General features: G+C 38.6%; 2 protein-coding genes across 4 annotated transcripts in view; both read right to left on the bottom strand.

Moving 5' to 3' along the window:
• LOC129755641 (5-hydroxytryptamine receptor-like) overlaps positions 1-19283 on the bottom strand; it is a 443410-nt gene that overhangs the window by 294024 nt on the left and 130103 nt on the right. The window lies entirely within an intron of this gene.
• LOC129752358 (uncharacterized) lies at positions 2512-7779 on the bottom strand. Its single transcript, XM_055748147.1, has one exon. The coding sequence runs from the start codon at positions 7777-7779 to the stop codon at positions 2512-2514; it is 5268 nt and encodes a 1755-aa protein (XP_055604122.1).

The raw sequence follows: 19283 nt of genomic DNA, 5'->3' as shown, positions 1-19283 counted from the left end.
CGGAGATTTTAAATGAACATCGAAACCTTAAGTCAATATAAACTCTACGAACACTGCAAATTGAGAACTTACAGCTCATAAAGTTGAAATGGGAAAAACATTGAGACCGAAATTTACAGCTTAATTTATCATCAGGAAATATCATTTGAAACTCAGTCGAAAAATACCAATTGGGTGGCAGCGCAGCAAAATGGGTCATGTCGAATTTTGAAAACCGACCATATACATTTTGTGGATTGGCCTAAAAGCACTCAAAGTTTAGGTTTTATTACCAAAAAAATTACCATATGACCACCATATGGACCATATGAAATCCGGATAATCAATATTTCAATTTAGATGTTAAGTGACTTAAAAATACAAATAAATGTCGAAATCTAGTGTTGTTTCAAAAAAAAATTTTTTTGTCAACAATTGACCAAAAATTTCAAAAATTTCCAAAAGGGGGATGCAAAGAAAAGTCAGAATTTGAAATCCAAATTTTAATTTTGATGCCAAATACCATTACATGAATCGTCGAGATCTGATGTTCTTCCTAAAAGGATCGGCTTTCTGGGACTTGAGAAAATCGGCCGTTTTTCGAAAAAACCGTCCCAGAAAGCCGAAATTTGATCAAAAATGTATTTTCGAGAAAGCACCAGATCTCGACGTGTCATGCATTTCAAATTTCAAAGATCTCGTCGTTTTATGCATTTTTAAGTCATTTGGCATCAGCATCATAAAATCTAATATTCCAGATAGCCTTTGGTCCCTCCTTTGGTGATTTTTTAGAGTTAAAAAAATCAAATCTTTAAGCGCTTTGAGGCACCTCTTATTCAAGTCCGATTGAGCTGAAAATTTGGGCAGTACACTTTTTAGGCCGATTTAAATAATTTGGTTCTAAATTCGATCATCAAATTTTAGCATACATTCGCAATCGCAAACCACCCCCCCCCCTTAGTAAACAAAACAAAACAATTTAATCAATTTTATAACCCTTTTTACTAGATTATTTTAAAATTTACTTAAGTTAATGCAAAATTAGTAGTTACTATCTTAACACTCGAAGGACCAATGGGTGTTTTTGGTTGCACCAAGAAAGGATAGTTTTAAGCGTAATTAAAGTAACCAGTCTGTATGATATTGAGCTATCGAAGACCGTGAACAATAAATAAAAGAACCGTCGAGAAAAAGTAGTTGGAACGCCAGATTTTGAGCCTTATATCTCAGGAACTACTGCACCGATTTTTACAAACTATAAACCATTGAATTACTTCAAATCTTTATTCGTTGAATTATATTTTTTACCTCGACGTAATATTCTATCGTACCTACATGGCGTAGAAAATCGGTTGAGAGGGCACAGGAACGGTTTATTCTTCAGTTCTCATATTCAGACAAACAATATTTTTAGGATGAGTTTATTATTTTTTTTGAATTACAGTTTCCAAGTTCGAAGCAAAAAATATTAGCAAATAGTTCGAAGAACTGAAAGCTCACTTCGATTTTTTGTTTTGCACAGTCATGAATAATACGAATGAACCGACACGCAGGTTTATAGCAAAGCACCTCAAACATCATTTTAACAAACTAAAGAACTGCGATGGAACAGGAAGGAGGGAGGGGGTCTCTCAAATAAAATGTAATAAATTTTCATAACTCGAGAACAGATCATGCAAATGGAACTGTTCCTCCGTGGCCAAAATGTTCCCTCTTGGCCGAAAGCTAAGCTGGTCCTCGGTCCTTCGCGTATCCAGTGGACTGTAGGCTGGATAGGGTACCCAATTGACCTCCTTGGTCGTTCCTTCGATTGCAGGTTTTTCGGGTAAGTTTTTTTTCGATCGATCTTGGCAAGCAAAGTTAACACACGAATTTGTAATTTACACACAATTTATTCCCTCAACAAAACTCATTTATTCCGAGTATCAATTAACATTAGGTATATTTAAATATTCTAAAATTACAACTAATTTAATTATCAAATTGCCATCGATCTACTCGCCTTGAGGCCAAACTAAAATCTGATCTGTTAAACAATTTTGTGCGCTTTTTTTCTGATCATAAGGAAAAATAGAACGAATAAGTAGCGCTCCTATCCTATTGTTGACAATTTTTTCAATATAAATTTCTTCTTTTTGGGTGGATTCTAGAACCAGATTCCCCCAACTTCCCCCTCGGTTGTTGCTAATTTTTCGCCTCCCCCTGGTGTGTTGATCGTCTCTCGCCTCCTTCCCTCGGATGATGATCGTGTTCGGTCGTACTCCCGTTGGAGCGATTGGGATGATGATGATGATGCTGTGCGGCTCTCTGGTCGAAGTTGAAGATGATGATACTGTAGCCACTCTCAAGGGATCCTTCGGTTCTCTCTTGGTTTGTCTCAGTTGTGGATCGCAGTTTGGTAATTTGGTGACGTCATAAACCAGTGGCTCGCAACCACTGATTGCGTTCCGCAACATTCTCGCCCACACTGAAATTCTGGGGATTTCTGAAATAAAAGAACAGAACTCTCGAACAAGGTATGTGTGGAGCCAACTAATTTTGATCAGGAGATACCAAATCTTCCTCCTTGGAATCGACAGATGGAAGTATGCAAATTTTCTCCACCGGTCGCGTAGTGGAACCCTTCGCCGTTCTTAATGTTACCACGCGGACGACTCCGTCGTCCCCGGGGTGTAGTTGGAGTATGCGTGCCAATTTCCACCGTGCTGGTGGTAGACCTTCTTCACGCATAACGACGAGCTGACCTTCAGTAATTTTGATTGGCGGTTGCCAACGTTTCGCTCGTCCCTGTAGCTGTGTCAAGTACTCCGTACGCCATCTCTTCCAGAATTCTCGTAATTGTTTTTGAACTGCCTGCCAGTAGTGAAGTCGGTTCATGGGAATATTTGAGAAATCTGGATCTGGTAGTTGCTGTATTGGGTTGCCAATTATGAAGTGTCCGGGAGTCAGAGGTTCCAGGTCGTTGGGATCTTCTGACTGCGATGTAATTGGTCGTGAGTTCAAGCAGGCCTCTACTTGAACCAACAATGTGGTGAAGTCTTCAGGGTTAACTGGATTGTCCCCCAAGACGCGTATTAAATGGTGTTTCGCCGATCGTACCGCCGCCTCCCATAATCCTCCAAAGTGCGGCGCGCCGGCCGGGTTGAAATGCCACTTGATTCCTTCTCCTGCATATTCTCGTGCCATTTTCTCCTTGTGAGCTTCGCTGGTTAGTAGTTTACGAAGCTGGTTGTCGGCGCCTACAAAATTCGTCCCATTGTCCGAGTAAATGTCTGAACATTTTCCTCGCCTTGCGGTGAATCTCCTTAGTGCTTGAATGAACCGTTCCGTCGACAAATCAGACACCAGCTCGAGGTGTACGGCCTTCGTAGTCATGCAGACAAAAAGGGCGACATAACCCTTAGAAACTGGTCTCCGAGGAGCAAGCCGTAGATAAACCGGACCAAAGTAGTCTACACCAGTGCGACTAAAAGGAGCAGCAATGGTGACTCGGGCTGCTGGAAGTTCGCCCATGAACTGCTGGATGGCTCTCGGTTTCACTCGGAAACAACGCTGACACTGATGTACCACATTCCGGGTGATATTTCGACCTCCAAGTGGCCAGTACTTGAGCCGCACTGTTGCGAGTAGAAGTTGCGGGCTGGCATGGAGCAAACGCTTGTGGTAGTGCTCTATAATCATTCTGGTTATCGGGTGTTTTGCAGGAAGGACTATCGGATGCTTCGTATTCTCTGCTTCGCTAGAATGTCTGAGTCGACCACCAACTCGGATAAGATTGTCTTCTGATAGCATCGGGTTGAAAAACCGTAGTTGCGAGCTTCGGAGAACAGGCTGCTGCTTTTTGAGTGCCTTCCACTCTTCGCTAAGGTCTTCTTGCTGTGCGTGACGAATGATGATAAATTCCGCTTCCTTCAGCTCTTCCGTAGTCAGGAAACCTTCGGCTCGCGTTCGTTTATGAATTGGCTTCAAATACCGTCGCAAATACGCCGTCCTTCTAACCATGTCGCTGAATGTTGAAAACTGCTTAACGTACCACCTTCCAAATGCTTCTTTTTCGACCGCCGAACACTGAACCGCCTCACGTCGAAATTCTTTAGTTACCTCGTCTTCATTGAATGTTACCGGTGCGTTAGGCCAAGAGCTGTCGTCGTTTTTCAGCCATTGAGGACCTTCCCACCATAGTTCGTTGTTGAGAATATCTCCGGGTGATAAACCTCTCGATATGAGATCCGCTGGATTACAGGTTCCTGGTACATGATTCCATTCATGATGCTCCGTAATATGTTGAATCTTGGAAACTCTGTTCCCGACGAATACCGTAAGTGTGCTGGGAATCGCCTTCAGCCATTGCAGCACGCACGATGAATCAGACCAGAAAAATACCTTGGGATTGAACTTGACTGCTTTGATGACCATTTCTGAAAGCTGTGCTCCGTGCAAAGCTCCGCAAAGTTCCAATCGAGGGATTGACTGCGTTTTTAAGGGGGCTATTTTCGATTTGGATGTAAGCAGCGATACCTTTACTCTGCCATCTGTATCTACGCTCCTAAAATACGCGCAGGCACCATATGCGCGTTCTGAGGCATCTGTGAACACATGCAGCTGAATTTCCGTAGCATTCGGTATTATAACACAGCGTGAAATCGTCAACTTATTCAGGAGTGGCAGTTTTTCGTGGAAATTACGCCAGTCTTCTGCCATCTCGTGTGGCAAAGGTTGATCCCAATCTACGCTCTTACCGTCGGCACCCTGGAGGCACCAAATCTTCTGCATGAATATCTTTGCCGACGTCACTACAGCTCCGATGAAGCCTAGAGGATCGAATAGAGCAGCGATGAACGACAACACCTTCCGCTTGGTTAAATTTTTAACGCCTTCCAAATCCGCTATGTTGAAGTGAAATTTGAGAAAATCCCTTCCTGGTAACCACGTCAACCCTAGCGTGCGAACTGCAGGATCTGGATCTAGATCAACACCAATCTCTCCTTTCAATGCCAAATTTTCTGGGGAAACATCTAGGAGAACCTCCGGAGAATTTGAAGCCCATTTTCTGAAGCAGAACCCGCCACTAATTGCGCACAGCTCAAGTTGTCTACGAAGTTCAGCAACTTCCGAAACATCTGCACCTCCAGTTAAAACATCGTCCATGTAAACGTCATCCATCAACGATATTGCCGCTTGAGGAAAACGTTCTCTTTCATCCGTCGCCAGTTGCTTTAGAGTTCTGGTAGCCAAAAATGGGGCAGGTTTGGTCCCATACGTAACCGTTGCCAATTCATAAGTTTCCACCTCCTCGTCTGGTGAATTACGCCACAAAATACTTTGAAACGGCATGTCGTTTGGATGAACCTTGATTTGCCGGAACATTTTTTCGATATCGGCTACCAACATAATATGTCTCGTTCTGCTGCGAAGTATAAGTGATCGGAGATCGTCTTGGATGACCGGTCCACAAAGTAATGCGTCGTTCAGCGACCTTCCTGTGCTTGTTCGACACGACGCATCGAAAACCACGCGTACCTTGGTGGTTGTGCTGGATTGTTTCACCACTGGATGATGCGGAAGATAACACCTCTTTTTATCGTCGGCTGGATTGATGTGTACCTTATGCATGTGTCCCAACTCTCGGTATTCCTGCATAAACTTGTTGTATTCCTGACGCAACTCTGGCTCCCTCAGAAGTCTACGTTCAATACTTTGCAATCGCCGCATGGCGATGTCCCTTGACTCGCCCACCGTTTCAAACCCGTTCTCATTTTGAGGAAGTGATACAGTGTATCGACCATCGTTGCCTCTTTTCACTGTTCGCACATAGTGCTCTTCGCATCGTGACTCTTCCGGAGAATAAATCACTGCCGATTCTATTTCCTCGCAAGCCCAGAACTGTGCCATCAACTGTTCCAAACCACCCGTTGCTACCACATTACAAGAAATCCTCGTCGCTTGATCGTACATGTTGACGGCGCCTGTCGCAATCCAACCAAATACCGTCTCGGTGAATGTGGGAAGTCCATTTCCCAATTGTATCCTTTTTCCGGCCTTGAAGAATGAGAAGAAGTGTTCAATTCCAAGCACCATGTCGACCGACCTAGTTTCGAAGAATGCTGGATCGGCTAGCTCGACGTCTGGCAATTTCCATCCATTAACGTTAACGCTCGAAGTTGGTAAATCCGCTGTGACTGTTGGAAGCACCAAGAAATCCATCCTGTATCGAGAGTTTGAAATCCTCGATTTGACGAGAAGATTAGCCTTGTGCTTCACTCTTGCTACTGCTTGCCCAATGCCTTGAACTGAGACGTCTGCCTGCCTGCGCTGAACCTGTAACAGCTGCATGAGGTTTTCCGATACGAAGTTCGATTCTGATCCCGAATCCAGCAGCGCCCGCGCTGGATGGGAAACGCCGTTGTCGTCCTCCACTAGAACGACCGCTGTAGCAAGTAGAACGGAAGATGTGCGATGCCCCGATAGATTGGCCGATGTAGTCTCCCTGATTCTGGTACCTTCTCCAGACCCATTTGGATTTCCGCCTTGTGAATTAGAGCCCTTGCTCTCAGCGTTGGATTCCGATCGATAACAAACCATGGTGTGGTGCTTGCCCTTGCAGCCTCGACAGAGAAAACGTGAAGAACAATCCGCAGCCAAATGTCCGTGCCTAAGACAGTTTCTGCACAACGAGTTGTTCCGAACTAGCTTGTCCCTGGAAGCTATCGACATTTTCCTGAACGTAGCGCATTCGTGAAGCATATGTGTACCCGAGCATGCAGCACATCGTCCCCCTGACTGATGTGATTGAGAAGAGTTGAAGTTTATCTTGGTTGGTACTTGTCGTCTCCTTGACGACTGCGGGAAATCAGCCTTCGATTCCGGCTTGACCGGAAGTGAACCCAAAACTCGAACGCGCCTTTGGATAAACTCCGTCAGATCCTTAAGTGTATCCTTTTCCTTGGACGACGACTGCTCCTCCCAGCCTCGGCGTGTTGTTGCATCTAATCGTGAACTCAAGATGTACAGAAGAAGCAAGTCCCTATAATCGACTCGCGTTACCAGTTGGTCGAGTGTATTCACTGCTCTTTCAAAGCTCTCTAGCAATGATTGCAGCTCCGCTCCAGATTCCTTCGCAAGGGTTGGTAGATTGAAAAGAGTTTGCACCTGTCGACGTCGAAGCAGCTTACTATCGTTATAGTGTTTCGTCATCGTGTCCCACGCAATTTGATAGTTGGCCCTGGTGATAGGAAAGGGGTCGACTAAAGCCTTTGCTTCACCTGCCAAACATCCCTTTAAGTAGTGGAATTTTTCGATTTCAGGTAGATCAGGTTTGCAGTGTATCAGCGAAGTGTACAAATCACGGAAGCTCAGCCATTCGTCGACATTCCCATCGAAAGTCTGCAACTTGATCTGCGGCAAACGAACATGCTCCACGGTAGGGTGCTGCGAAGTTTCCAATCCAACAATCGTAGAGTTCAGAGAAATTCCGTCTTCCAACTGTCTCGCCTTATCCATCAACCTGGCCTTCGCGGTGTAGTAGCGGTCAGCAAACGTTGCTCGATCCTGGGCGTAGTCGTACTCGGCAGCATCATAGTCGTCATGAACTTCCAACTCCATAATGGCACTATTTACGTTTTCCCATGAATCATCAATTCTTTCTAAACGCACTTTCACATCACTGGCAGACACAGTAGCTGAATGCAGCGATTCCACGAACTTGAAAATATTGTCGAAAATATCCTGCAAGCCTTTAAGTTTGACTTGCAGAATCTTGAACGTCACCGACTTCTTGGTACCTTGTGATGGCCCGGGCATGATGAATCGTTAAACTCCCTACCGGAACAACCGGTTCGACTCCACTACAGGTAAATGTCTGTCGACTGCTATCGAGCTTAATTTATTGATATTATTTGCTCGCGATCCAGGGCACCAATGTTCATGAGAGGCAATCGAAATAGTAGATGTAGTATGCAGAATATTTCAAACTTCGACTAAACATATACTGTTCTAACTAACCTGAACAAAAAAATATGTTGAGCGGCAGGTTAAGAAGAACAACTGCCGAATCTCAAATTCCAAAATTTAAATCCTCGGAAAATACGATAAAATAAATTTCCAAATCGATGCGCTGTTTATGGATGTTTCCTTTTGGTTCAATAAGTTCCACAGATGTTGCTCACAGATTCATACATATGATTGTTGTTCGAGAATTCATAAAGGGTTGGATGTAGTATCGATCAAGGCCTTGCTTCGGCTAGACATATACGAGGTGTAGTTTTTTATTTACCTTAACGGAAAACTCGTGCGGTGTCCTCGTCTTGTCTCAACCGGTCGTCGGGCTCGTGAACGTGCGTGAAAAGTATCCAGAGTTGTAAATTCCGTGGTACGAAAATCACAAATCGATTCGAAATGTTGTGATGAATGGCGGTTTAAGTAGTTGAATGCTACTTTCAATTCGGGGCTTCCAATGACGTCGTCGTCGATGACGATGATGACGGTGAGTTTAGTGATGATGTGGGGCAGGGAAAATAGAAGTGGTGTAGTAACCGAAAAGGGTCCAAGCAACGGCTGGACATATATTTTGTGTGTATTTTACCTGTGAAACCAGGAATTCCGCCTGGAATTGTCCTCCGTTGCAAGGCGATGAATTGTGTGCGTGAAAATCCGATCCAAATTCGTGCTAACCAGAGTGCATATGGTGTGGTGATGATGTGGTGAGATGATGATCCCAACTTGTTGGTGAGATATCACTGAGTGAGTTGATGAGATCACGACCACAATGCGGCAGCGAGCCTAACGATTCCTCCGTGGAATCGTCTCAACGTTGAATTATCCGGCTCGAAGGACCAAAATGTTCCTCCGTGGCCAAAATGTTCCCTCTTGGCCGAAAGCTAAGCTGGTCCTCGGTCCTTCGCGTATCCAGTGGACTGTAGGCTGGATAGGGTACCCAATTGACCTCCTTGGTCGTTCCTTCGATTGCAGGTTTTTCGGGTAAGTTTTTTTTCGATCGATCTTGGCAAGCAAAGTTAACACACGAATTTGTAATTTACACACAATTTATTCCCTCAACAAAACTCATTTATTCCGAGTATCAATTAACATTAGGTATATTTAAATATTCTAAAATTACAACTAATTTAATTATCAAATTGCCATCGATCTACTCGCCTTGAGGCCAAACTAAAATCTGATCTGTTAAACAATTTTGTGCGCTTTTTTTCTGATCATAAGGAAAAATAGAACGAATAAGTAGCGCTCCTATCCTATTGTTGACAATTTTTTCAATATAAATTTCTTCTTTTTGGGTGGATTCTAGAACCAGATTCCCCCAACTTCCCCCTCGGTTGTTGCTAATTTTTCGCCTCCCCCTGGTGTGTTGATCGTCTCTCGCCTCCTTCCCTCGGATGATGATCGTGTTCGGTCGTACTCCCGTTGGAGCGATTGGGATGATGATGATGATGCTGTGCGGCTCTCTGGTCGAAGTTGAAGATGATGATACTGTAGCCACTCTCAAGGGATCCTTCGGTTCTCTCTTGGTTTGTCTCAGTTGTGGATCGCAGTTTGGTAATTTGGTGACGTCATAAACCAGTGGCTCGCAACCACTGATTGCGTTCCGCAACAGGAACCAAATTTGGCATGGGAGTGTATTTCGGTACGAGGAATGTTTCTATGATTGGTTGGTACCCCCCTCTCTTTCCAATGGGAAAATAGGAAGCGGGGAAGGGGACTCCCGTACAATTTTTCGCACAATTCGAGAACTAATCAAGCAAACAGAATCAAATTTGGCATTCGATAGAATATGGGTAGGAAGAATATTCCTTCTCCTTCTATTTTCTAGTGTGGATACAAAAAAGGACGAGGGGGCTCCCATACGATTTTTCGCACCATTCGAAAATTTATCAAGAAAACGGAACCAAATTTTGCAATCGATGGTATATGGGTAGGAAGAATATTTGAAAGATAGTTTGAGATTCCTTCTCCTTTCCAGAGTGGTTATAGAAAAGGGGGATGGTCTTCCCATACAATTTTTTGCAACATTCGTGAACATTAAGTAAATGGATCCAAATTTAACATGGGTGGATATATGGGTACGAGAAAGTTTTATTTGATCATTTGGAAATAAATACACCATCCCCGATTGGAGAGAAACATAGAGGGGAGGGGGTCTTCTATACAATTTAATGCAATATTTCATAACTAATTATGCAAATGAATTCAAATTTCACATAGGAAGGGAAGGTGAGTCAAGTTTGAGACACATTTATCCTTCCACTGGTTGTATAAGAAGGGGGGAGGGGTCTCCCTTTTATGCATTACTCGAGAACTAATCGACTAAAAAACCTAAAAACCAAATTTATCATGAAATCATGCTAGAGTACGAGAAATGGTTTTTTTTATGTTTCGAGACCCTTCCCTCTCTCCAACGGGAAGAGGGGAAGGAGGAGAGATGTTGTCATACAATATTTATGGATCACTCGAGAACTTATTAATCAAATAATATTGCAAAGGGTATTCAGCCTTTCACTGACTCGATAGAGAGATGCCATACGTATCTATAGGGGAGAGTGGGGATACTTAATCCCCTTTTCTTGTTTTCCCCATATCTTTTTGGAAAAATTTAGCAACTCGCCGTCTTTGACATTTTCTGGCAGCTTGTAACTTCAAGTTTCTATGCTCTAAAAATTAGAATGATACTTGAACCCGTTGATGAACTAGAAGCATTTTCGCGAGAGTAAAAATATTGCAATTTTTCTTAAGTTAGGGGAGACCTGATCCCCTATTTAAGGGGACTTGATCTTTTATTCAAGAAGCCCTAATCCTTGTATAAAAATCAAACAAAACCCCAAGATAGATTGTTAATTGACTATTTTGGTCATGTTTGTTCTCATTTCACAATTTATAGCAAACATAAAAAGAAAATTCTATAACTTTGTCTCAACGCTAATTACATTGCATACTTAAAGGCGCTATTTTTTATAATTAAGAGAAAATTAATTATTTTTGCTCTTTTCTTCAGACAATTGTTTGATAAATATAAGTTTTTGGATAAATATAAGTAATTTCGTAATCAGCAATCATAACGATCAATTCAGAAGAAGAATATGCCGTTTGGAAGGGGGATCAATTGTACCCAACTCTAGGGAATCAATTGTACCCATAATCAACATTTTAGAAAACATTTTCTGAAAAAAGTTGAGAGTTTTCCATTGCTTTGAAAATATGGCATTATGAAGTTCATTTAACGCTCGAACGATTGATATATTGGAACAAATATTTTTTTCATAATTTTCCCATGTAAGGAACATTTTAAAGTGATGAAAAATGATCTTCAAGTTACATTTTGTGAAATTTTTCAAACAAAGTTCAATTACTCAAACAATTATTTTGTTAAAAAAATTTAAACTACAAGCATTGTTATTTTGCTCATTTTGGCACATTTTCCTAGAACATTTGATCCTTGTAAGACATACCAGTTTCGAGATATAGCTAAGGAATATATAAAAAGCAATTTCTGTATGTATGTTTGTTTGTTTGTTTGTTTGTCCTCTATAGACTCAGCCGTCTTAAAAGATAGAGAGCTGAAATTTGGCATGGATACTCATTAGGACCAGGAAGGATGAAAAATGTTTTTGGATTTTTGGATGACCCCTTCTGAAGGGGGTCGTCCATACAAGACAAATATTGTTTTCACGATATTGACGTTATTTTTCGTCGGATTGTGTTGAAAATTTCAGGTGTCAAATTTTGTGTAAGGGGACAGCCAAAGGGGTCGTCCATATTAACTGTTCGCTGTTTTCGCGATATTGACGTTATTATACATCGTATTCAGATGGAAATTGGTACACGATAGTTTTGAGTGACGTGCAATCGATTTGAGGCATCCAATTTGGTGTAAGGGGCCGGCAAAAGGGTTCGTCCATATTAAATATTCAGTATCTAAGTGATATTGTCGTTTTTATACATAGGATTGGGATGAAAATTTGCACATAGGAGTTATTAGGGACAAACAACTGATTTCACATATTCAAACTGAAATCGGGGGTCGACTAAAGGGGTCGTCCATGTTAACTATTCACTATTGATGCAATATTGTCGTTATTATACATCGGATTCAGACGAAAATTGGTACACGAGGGTTTTGAGAGATGAGCAATGGATTTCAGGTATTCAATTCAGTTTAAGGGGCCGGCTAAAGGGGTCGTCCATATAAACCTTTCAATATTTTTGCAATATCGAAGTAATTATACATCGCATTGGGATGAAAATTTCCACACGGTAGTTTTCAGGGACGGACAATCGATCTCAGATGTCAAATATTTTGCCAGGGGTCGACGAAAAGGGTCGACGAAAGGGGTCGTCCATATAAATTATTTTTCACTATTTTTAGCAATATTGACGTTATTATACAATGGATTGCTTTAAAAATTTGCACACGGGAGTTTTGAGGGAAGGGCAATCGATTTCAGATATTAAAGTTTATATAAGAGCCCCCGAAAGGGGTTTAGCTTTTTGGCAATAATTGCGTTGTCATGCAATGATTTAGTCGAAATTTATACACGTGGTTTTTGATTCCTGATTTCATATTTAGTAGCAGACGACAGACGAAGTGATCGTCCAATATTTTTGCAATTATTACTTAACAATGAATCTGGAAAATGCTTGGCTATTGACTTTCATACAAACTGTTCATGACATATTCCAAGTTGAAAGCGAAACGGAGTTCGTATGGGATCAGCTAGTAAATTAATAAATAAAATTTCCTAGTAAATTAACAAATTTTCCGTGATTGTGACGTCGCATTATGTACCAATACCAGAGCGAAACTGTTGTAATTTTTTTTTTATCGAAAAATCAAGAATACAAAAGGTGAAATAACTCCCATCTTCCACTATTTGTTTTTGGATCTTATAATCTATCGGATATAAGAATTTTCGATCTTTAAATTTTTTCAAATCCTGATTTTGCATTTTAAACTAAATAAGGATTGATTTTCATGTTCAAAACTCATCTTTTGGAGTTTGAAGGAACACATTTTAAATTACAAACCATTTTTCAAAATTGGATTTGAAATTTAAACTCTTTATTCATATTCAGAACTTGAGCTTCAGAAAGTTTAATAATTGTTATCTAAATTTTGAAAATCATAAACAGTTTAATAATTTGGAATATTCATTAAGATTCATGGGTTGAATTATGAAAAAAAAAAGCAAGAAAGAATTCGCATTGGAAACTTAATATTCAGGATTTAAATAGAGAATTCTGGACAGAATTCCTATTTCAATTTCGCTCCAGTGTTTATTATTATTTATAATTCTTGTTTAGAATTTAGATTCAGTTTTAAAATTTAAAACTCAGATTCGAAATTCAATTTCAAAGTTAAGTTTAATAATCATGTTTCAAATATCAATTTTTCTAAGAATTCAAATACCGGGAGATGGCAGTTTCATAATTCTAATTGATGATAAGAAATAGAAATTTTATATTTAATCGAAGACAGTTTGGAAACACAAACCAGGTGAAAACCTCGAATAATGAATAAGATCTGAACTCTCTTTATAGTTTTCGTTGATTGAAAAATATAGATTTAGTTTTTTTTATAATTTACAGTGTTTTTATTAAGAAACTAGCTGACCCGGTGTGCTTTGCTACACCTTCCAAAAACAAATGTTATCTTAAGAAACTTTTTAAATTTTTATAGTTTTGTTGGCATTATTTTAAATCAAATAACAACATAATTCATAAGCAACCGCTTTAAAATGATAAATACAGCTGGAGTTTCGAATTGCAATACAAAGATGACTGCAACAAATCTTCTGAATCTTGATCTGTGAATTTGTGTTAAAAATATGATAATTTTAATCTGTTTCTTTAAGCTTCGCCCTGAAAAAGGAGGATCTCAAATTAATCTTACGCAAACAATCTAACTTATGAAATCTGGTTGTTTTTGCTTGATATGTTCTAAAAACTGATAAGAGAGCCCCCCTGTCCTCCCTTTCACCCCCTGCTGAAAGGAGGACGGGATCTTTAATAATCATACCCATTTTTTTCATTCCCCAAAATCCTCTTATATCATATATAGTTCCATTGGTTGATATGTTTTTGAGCTTTACAACAAAATTTATGTGGAGCCCCCTCCTTTTTTCCCCTCTGAACACTGTGAAGCGTAAGAGTCTATAACAATCTTAGAAACATATCTCGTAGCCAAGTACCTTTCCATGCCATATTTGTTTCCATTGGTTGGCTTCGTTAGCATAAATTGAGAACTTATGCTAACAAAATTGTATTGGGCTCACCTCCCTCCTCCTATGTACTTACTCACTGAAAGGAGGATGGTGTGTCAGATAATCATAGAATCATATCAAAATGAATTTTTATGTAAAGTTTTGTCCATTTCTCGGATTTTGTAAAAAAAAAGTTGAATGCATTCCTTATCCCTTCCTATATTCTCAATTCTATCCTCCTACTGCAAGAAAGGAATCGTTTCACATAGGAAAATTTCTAGTACTAAAATACCATCCCATGCCAAATTTGATTTTATTTGCGTTGTAATTTATTGGGTTATGCATAAACTTGAAAGGAAGTACCATCCCCCCTTCCGTTCTCCCCATTGAATGGAGGGGTGAAAACTTAATATTCCTTAAACTATTCTTCGTATTCAAATACTTTATGATGCCAAATTTTGCATTCATTTGCACGATTTATTCTCAAGTTATGCAAAAAATTTCTATGGAAGCCCTTTTTTCCCCCTTTATATCTTTCCGCTGAGAAAAGGTGGGGCTTCAATTTATTATAAAAAAATTTCTCGTTTCCAAATACCCTAACATGCCAAATATGGTTCAATTTTCTTGATCAGCTCTCCAATTATAATGAAAATTGAAAGGAAGACCTCTCCTCTCCTTTTCATCCACTGCTTTGTAGTTCTCGAGTTATGCAGTGAAAATTGTATGAAACTACCCTTCCTCTTTCCTTACTCCCCGCTGAAAGAAAGAAGGAGTCTCAAACAATCATTACAACATGTCACGTTCCCAAATACCCGCCCATGCCTAATTTGGTTCCATTAGCTTAATAAGTTTTTGAGTTATGTAAAAAATAATAAAAGAGGCCCCTCCCCCCTTAATATCTCCCTACTGGAAAGAGGGAGGGGTCTCAAATAATCATAGAAATATTTTTCGTATCAAAATACCCTCCCATGCCAAATTTGGTTCCATTTGCTTTATTAGTTTTTGAGTTAGGTAAAAAATTATAAAAGAGGCCCCCTCCCCCCTTCATATCTCCCTACTGGAAAGAGGGAGGGTTCTCAAATAATCATTGAAATATTTTTCGTATCCAAAAACCTTCCCGTGCCAAATTTGGTTCCAATACCTTGATTAGTTTCGAGTTATATGAAAAATTGTGAGGTAGCCCCCCTCCCCCCTTTCTATTATCCCACTGAGAGGAGGGAGGGGTACTTAATAATCCTAGAAATATTCCTCGTTCCCAAATGCCACCCCCTGCCAAATATGATACCATTTGCTTGAAGGGTTCTCGAGTTATGCAAAAAATTGTCTTTTGTTTGGGAGGCCCCTCCCCCTCTTCATGAGAGAGGGAGGGGTCTCAAACCATAATAGGAACCTTCCCCTGCCTCCAATACCCCCACCTGCCAAGTTTCACGCAAATCGGTTCAGTAGTTTCCGAGTCTATAGGGAACAGACAGACAGACAGACAGACAGACAGACAGACAGACAGACAGACAGACAGAAATTCATTTTTATATATATAGATATATTTTATATGATTTTTTTTTGTTAACAAATGAATTTGTAATGAAGGTGAAAGGTTAAAATATTCAGCAGAAATTTTTTACTTTTGTTTTTTTTTTTTGGTTTATATTACAGATTTTTCAACAAAGTTTTAAACGTAAATCTTGAATTCCAGTTCAGTATACAAGAGTAGAAAATTAATCTCATTTGAATCGTAAACTTACCGTCTTACTTCTATACAGTAGTTTTTCGATTTATCACGCTTAATTCGCCGTGATAATGGCAAAACCGCGAATTTGGCGAAACTTGAAATAATAATGAAAAATAGCAAATGATTTCTGAATGATTTCCAAAAACAACGTAATAAAATCAAAAAATTAACCGTTATCCAATCGAGCGTGAATTTAGCGAGTATTGAAAAATCGAACAGTGATAAAATCGAAAAACTACTGTAGTTCCATAGTTTATTTCTGGCTGATTCAAGTTAATGCAAGCAGTGTATCTTAAAAAAGAAGTTTTCGAGATCCTTAATTTACTTTTTAAAAGCTTAGTGAAAAAAAAAACCTTAAGGACTTATTTTCGAAAGAACCACCTACTAAGGGGGCATCCATTAACTACGTAACGCTCCTAGGGGGGGGGGGAGGGAGGAAGCTCGAGCGTTACGAATTGTGACATAGGGGAGGGGGGGGGGAGGTATGCCCCTCGTTAAGTAACGATTTTTTCCTTAAAAATTTCAGTTTAATCGCAGCTATTTTGATGTCATGCAATTTTTGCAGAATGATAAACAAACCAAAATCAGCTTAAAATTTGTAAGCTTCATGATTCAACTGGTTTGTAACCTTTCCTCGTTAATGATTCTAAGATAGACTCTTTAAACTGTGTATGGGATATCCAAGAAATAATCGCTAGAAAATGTGTACAATTATCCCCAAGAACTCAATTCATCCTTAAGACCAAAATATTACTATTTTTCTTAATTTGCAAAAAGGAAATTTTGGTTATTCCGACGAATATTACTAAGTGGAGTATATTTTGCATAACAACTTATGCTCCTTGAACAAAATGGATTAGAGAAGGTAGATCATCAGATAACAAGCACACAACAACTATTAATAAGAAAATCATATTATTCTATCAGAGAGTTATCATCAATGAGTACTAAGAAGCGATTTGGAGTGATATTAATTCCGTTTCGAGTAACGTTAAAAAAATTATGTTAAAGTCTTTTCTTACCATCAAAAATTATTCAAAAACATGAAAAGAGGGGGGGGGATATTATCAGCGTTACGTAATTTTCATAGGGGGGTACGTCGAAGCGTGACGATTTGTGACATACGGAGGGGGAGGGGGTAAAAAAAGTGTATTTTTTGCGTTACGTAATTTATGGATGCCGCCTAAGGCATCATGCAAAACTTTTTAACTTTGATGGCTTCGAAAATCTGAATGTCTAAAGATAATCATACCGCTTGCACATCAAAAGTTTAGAGTTTGGTAGGATATTAAATTGACGTTGTCATGAAAATTACTAGTTTCACCAGTTATTTTTAAATTTACAAAAACATACGATTTTCATCCCACTAAGAAAAAGGGTCAGTTGCAACAAACTTTGTTATTAATGTAAAATCACACGAAAATGTTTGCAAATTTTCCGATGTAATGATATATTTGTGATGTCGTTACACACAAAGAACTAATTGTAGTAATTTTTGGTTTTGTACAAATTGAATTTTACATTTTTTCTGCCAAAAATGTTTTGAGAAAAAGTCTATGGGTGTTACATACATTTAGGGGTAAAAAATACTTCAAAAAAAATCTACCAGCTGCAATCATAAAAATTGATGTTAGGATGGATGAAACTTTTACATTAACAAACGCATGATCCGAAAAAAAATTTTTACACCAATATTGTGGGTATAGGATGATAAAAGGAATTCAAATTTTGAAGGTGATATCATTAGGCTAATCCGTCATTCTGTGTCATACGTAAGGTTGCCAGATTTTTATCAGCACGACAAATCCGGACAATTTTATTTAAAAACCTGGCGAAATCAGGGCATTTGATTTCAAAATTGACGACCAAAAAACCGTGCAATATCCGGACAAATTTTGTCGAAACCCAGAAATAACTCAACGAAAATCAAAAAAAAAAAATTGAAATTTTTTTTTTGTAATTTGTATGTTTGTATGAAATTTCTCTATCAATATTTTCAAAGTAATTGATGAAACAAGGCAGCATCAAAGTTTTTATATATTTGCAACAGTATTATCAACAAAGAGCGTATGGATCATGTCCAAACAACTATATTTATTGGTGAATTTTTACTGGTTTTTTTTAAAGAATTTTATTTCTATTTGTTCGTTTTAATTTTAGAAAGGAAAACTTAATGCTACCTTGGTTGCGGGGAAAACATCCGTATTTTAGACAACAATAATCTGTAATTTTGTGAGTCAACCAAAAACTTTGTGACAGTGTTTTGAGTTAGTTATTAATTAATTAGGTCATTTTTTCTAACGGAAAATCTTTTTGTATATCAAATGTCATTCCTTTTCATGAAAGACTATAAAAACTTTTACTAAATCTGTTAAATCTATTCTTCAATCTGAATACTGTTCTACAGAGCTTAGGACAAAAATTCATCGAAAAATATATGAAACTTCTGTGTTTTCTGCAAACTAAATGCGAAATTATAATTATAAAATGACGATGATAAATATTATGATTTTCATGAGGGTGATGATAGATTTATGACAAAGGGATAATTTAAAGGCAAAAAACTATCTTTTTCAATTGAAAATGTTGCGAAATCTATTGCGTTATAAGTTCTGAGCATTTTATGCAATTGCTATTGCAATTAGACGAAACCTTTTCATGAATTTGATAAACTTTGAAAAATACCGGTTTTACCGGTTTTATCGGTTTTATAAATTAAAAATACCGAAATACCGGATTTGAAAAAACTGGTAAATCCGACCACCCTAGTTATTTCACAATATGAGCAACTATGTTATGATCATTTAGCTATCATGAAACGATTACTTCATTACATAATATTAAATTAAAAATTAAATAATTGTTGTAGTATGTAGCATCTAAACCTGCTGTTACATGATGCCCCGTTTTAATGTATCTCTGAAGGTAGGGACCTTGAGTGTTTAAAAACAATGATCTTGATCCACTTAAAATTAAAAACAACAAGTTTAAAAATCCTGGGGATCAAAAAAACCCAAAGTTTTTGAAAACATGAAGTTACCTATTGCTCTGAAAATATGGCGTTATGAAGTTCGAACCATTTTCCAACCATTGCCATTGACATATAGAAATAATTTTTTTGTAAATTTCTTCATGTTGAAATTTGAAAGTGGTGATTAAAGTTTTTCTCGTAATGTGTTGTTTTATTTTTCAATTAAATTTGAATAATCATAAAATAATATTATTCTTTCTTTTGGAAGTAGCAGCAAAATTGTGTTTCGTCATAAGACACGATTTTCTAGAACATTTGATTTTTGAAAGATATCCAGGAATCCATTCACTTTACTCTCCCATACAGGGCCAAGTATTTGTGGCTTCAAACTTAAAAT

Source organism: Uranotaenia lowii, chromosome 3, assembly GCF_029784155.1.
Source record: "Uranotaenia lowii strain MFRU-FL chromosome 3, ASM2978415v1, whole genome shotgun sequence".
NCBI classification, from domain to species: domain Eukaryota; kingdom Metazoa; phylum Arthropoda; class Insecta; order Diptera; family Culicidae; genus Uranotaenia; species Uranotaenia lowii.
The sequence above is the reverse complement of the archived record's forward strand: the minus strand, read 5'-3'. Positions and strand labels throughout refer to the sequence as shown.

What these genes read in the sequence shown, in the direction of transcription:
- LOC129752358 (XM_055748147.1), bottom strand. Translation starts at nt 7,779, where the DNA reads ATGCCCGGGCCATCACAAGGTACCAAGAAGTCGGTGACGTTCAAGATT.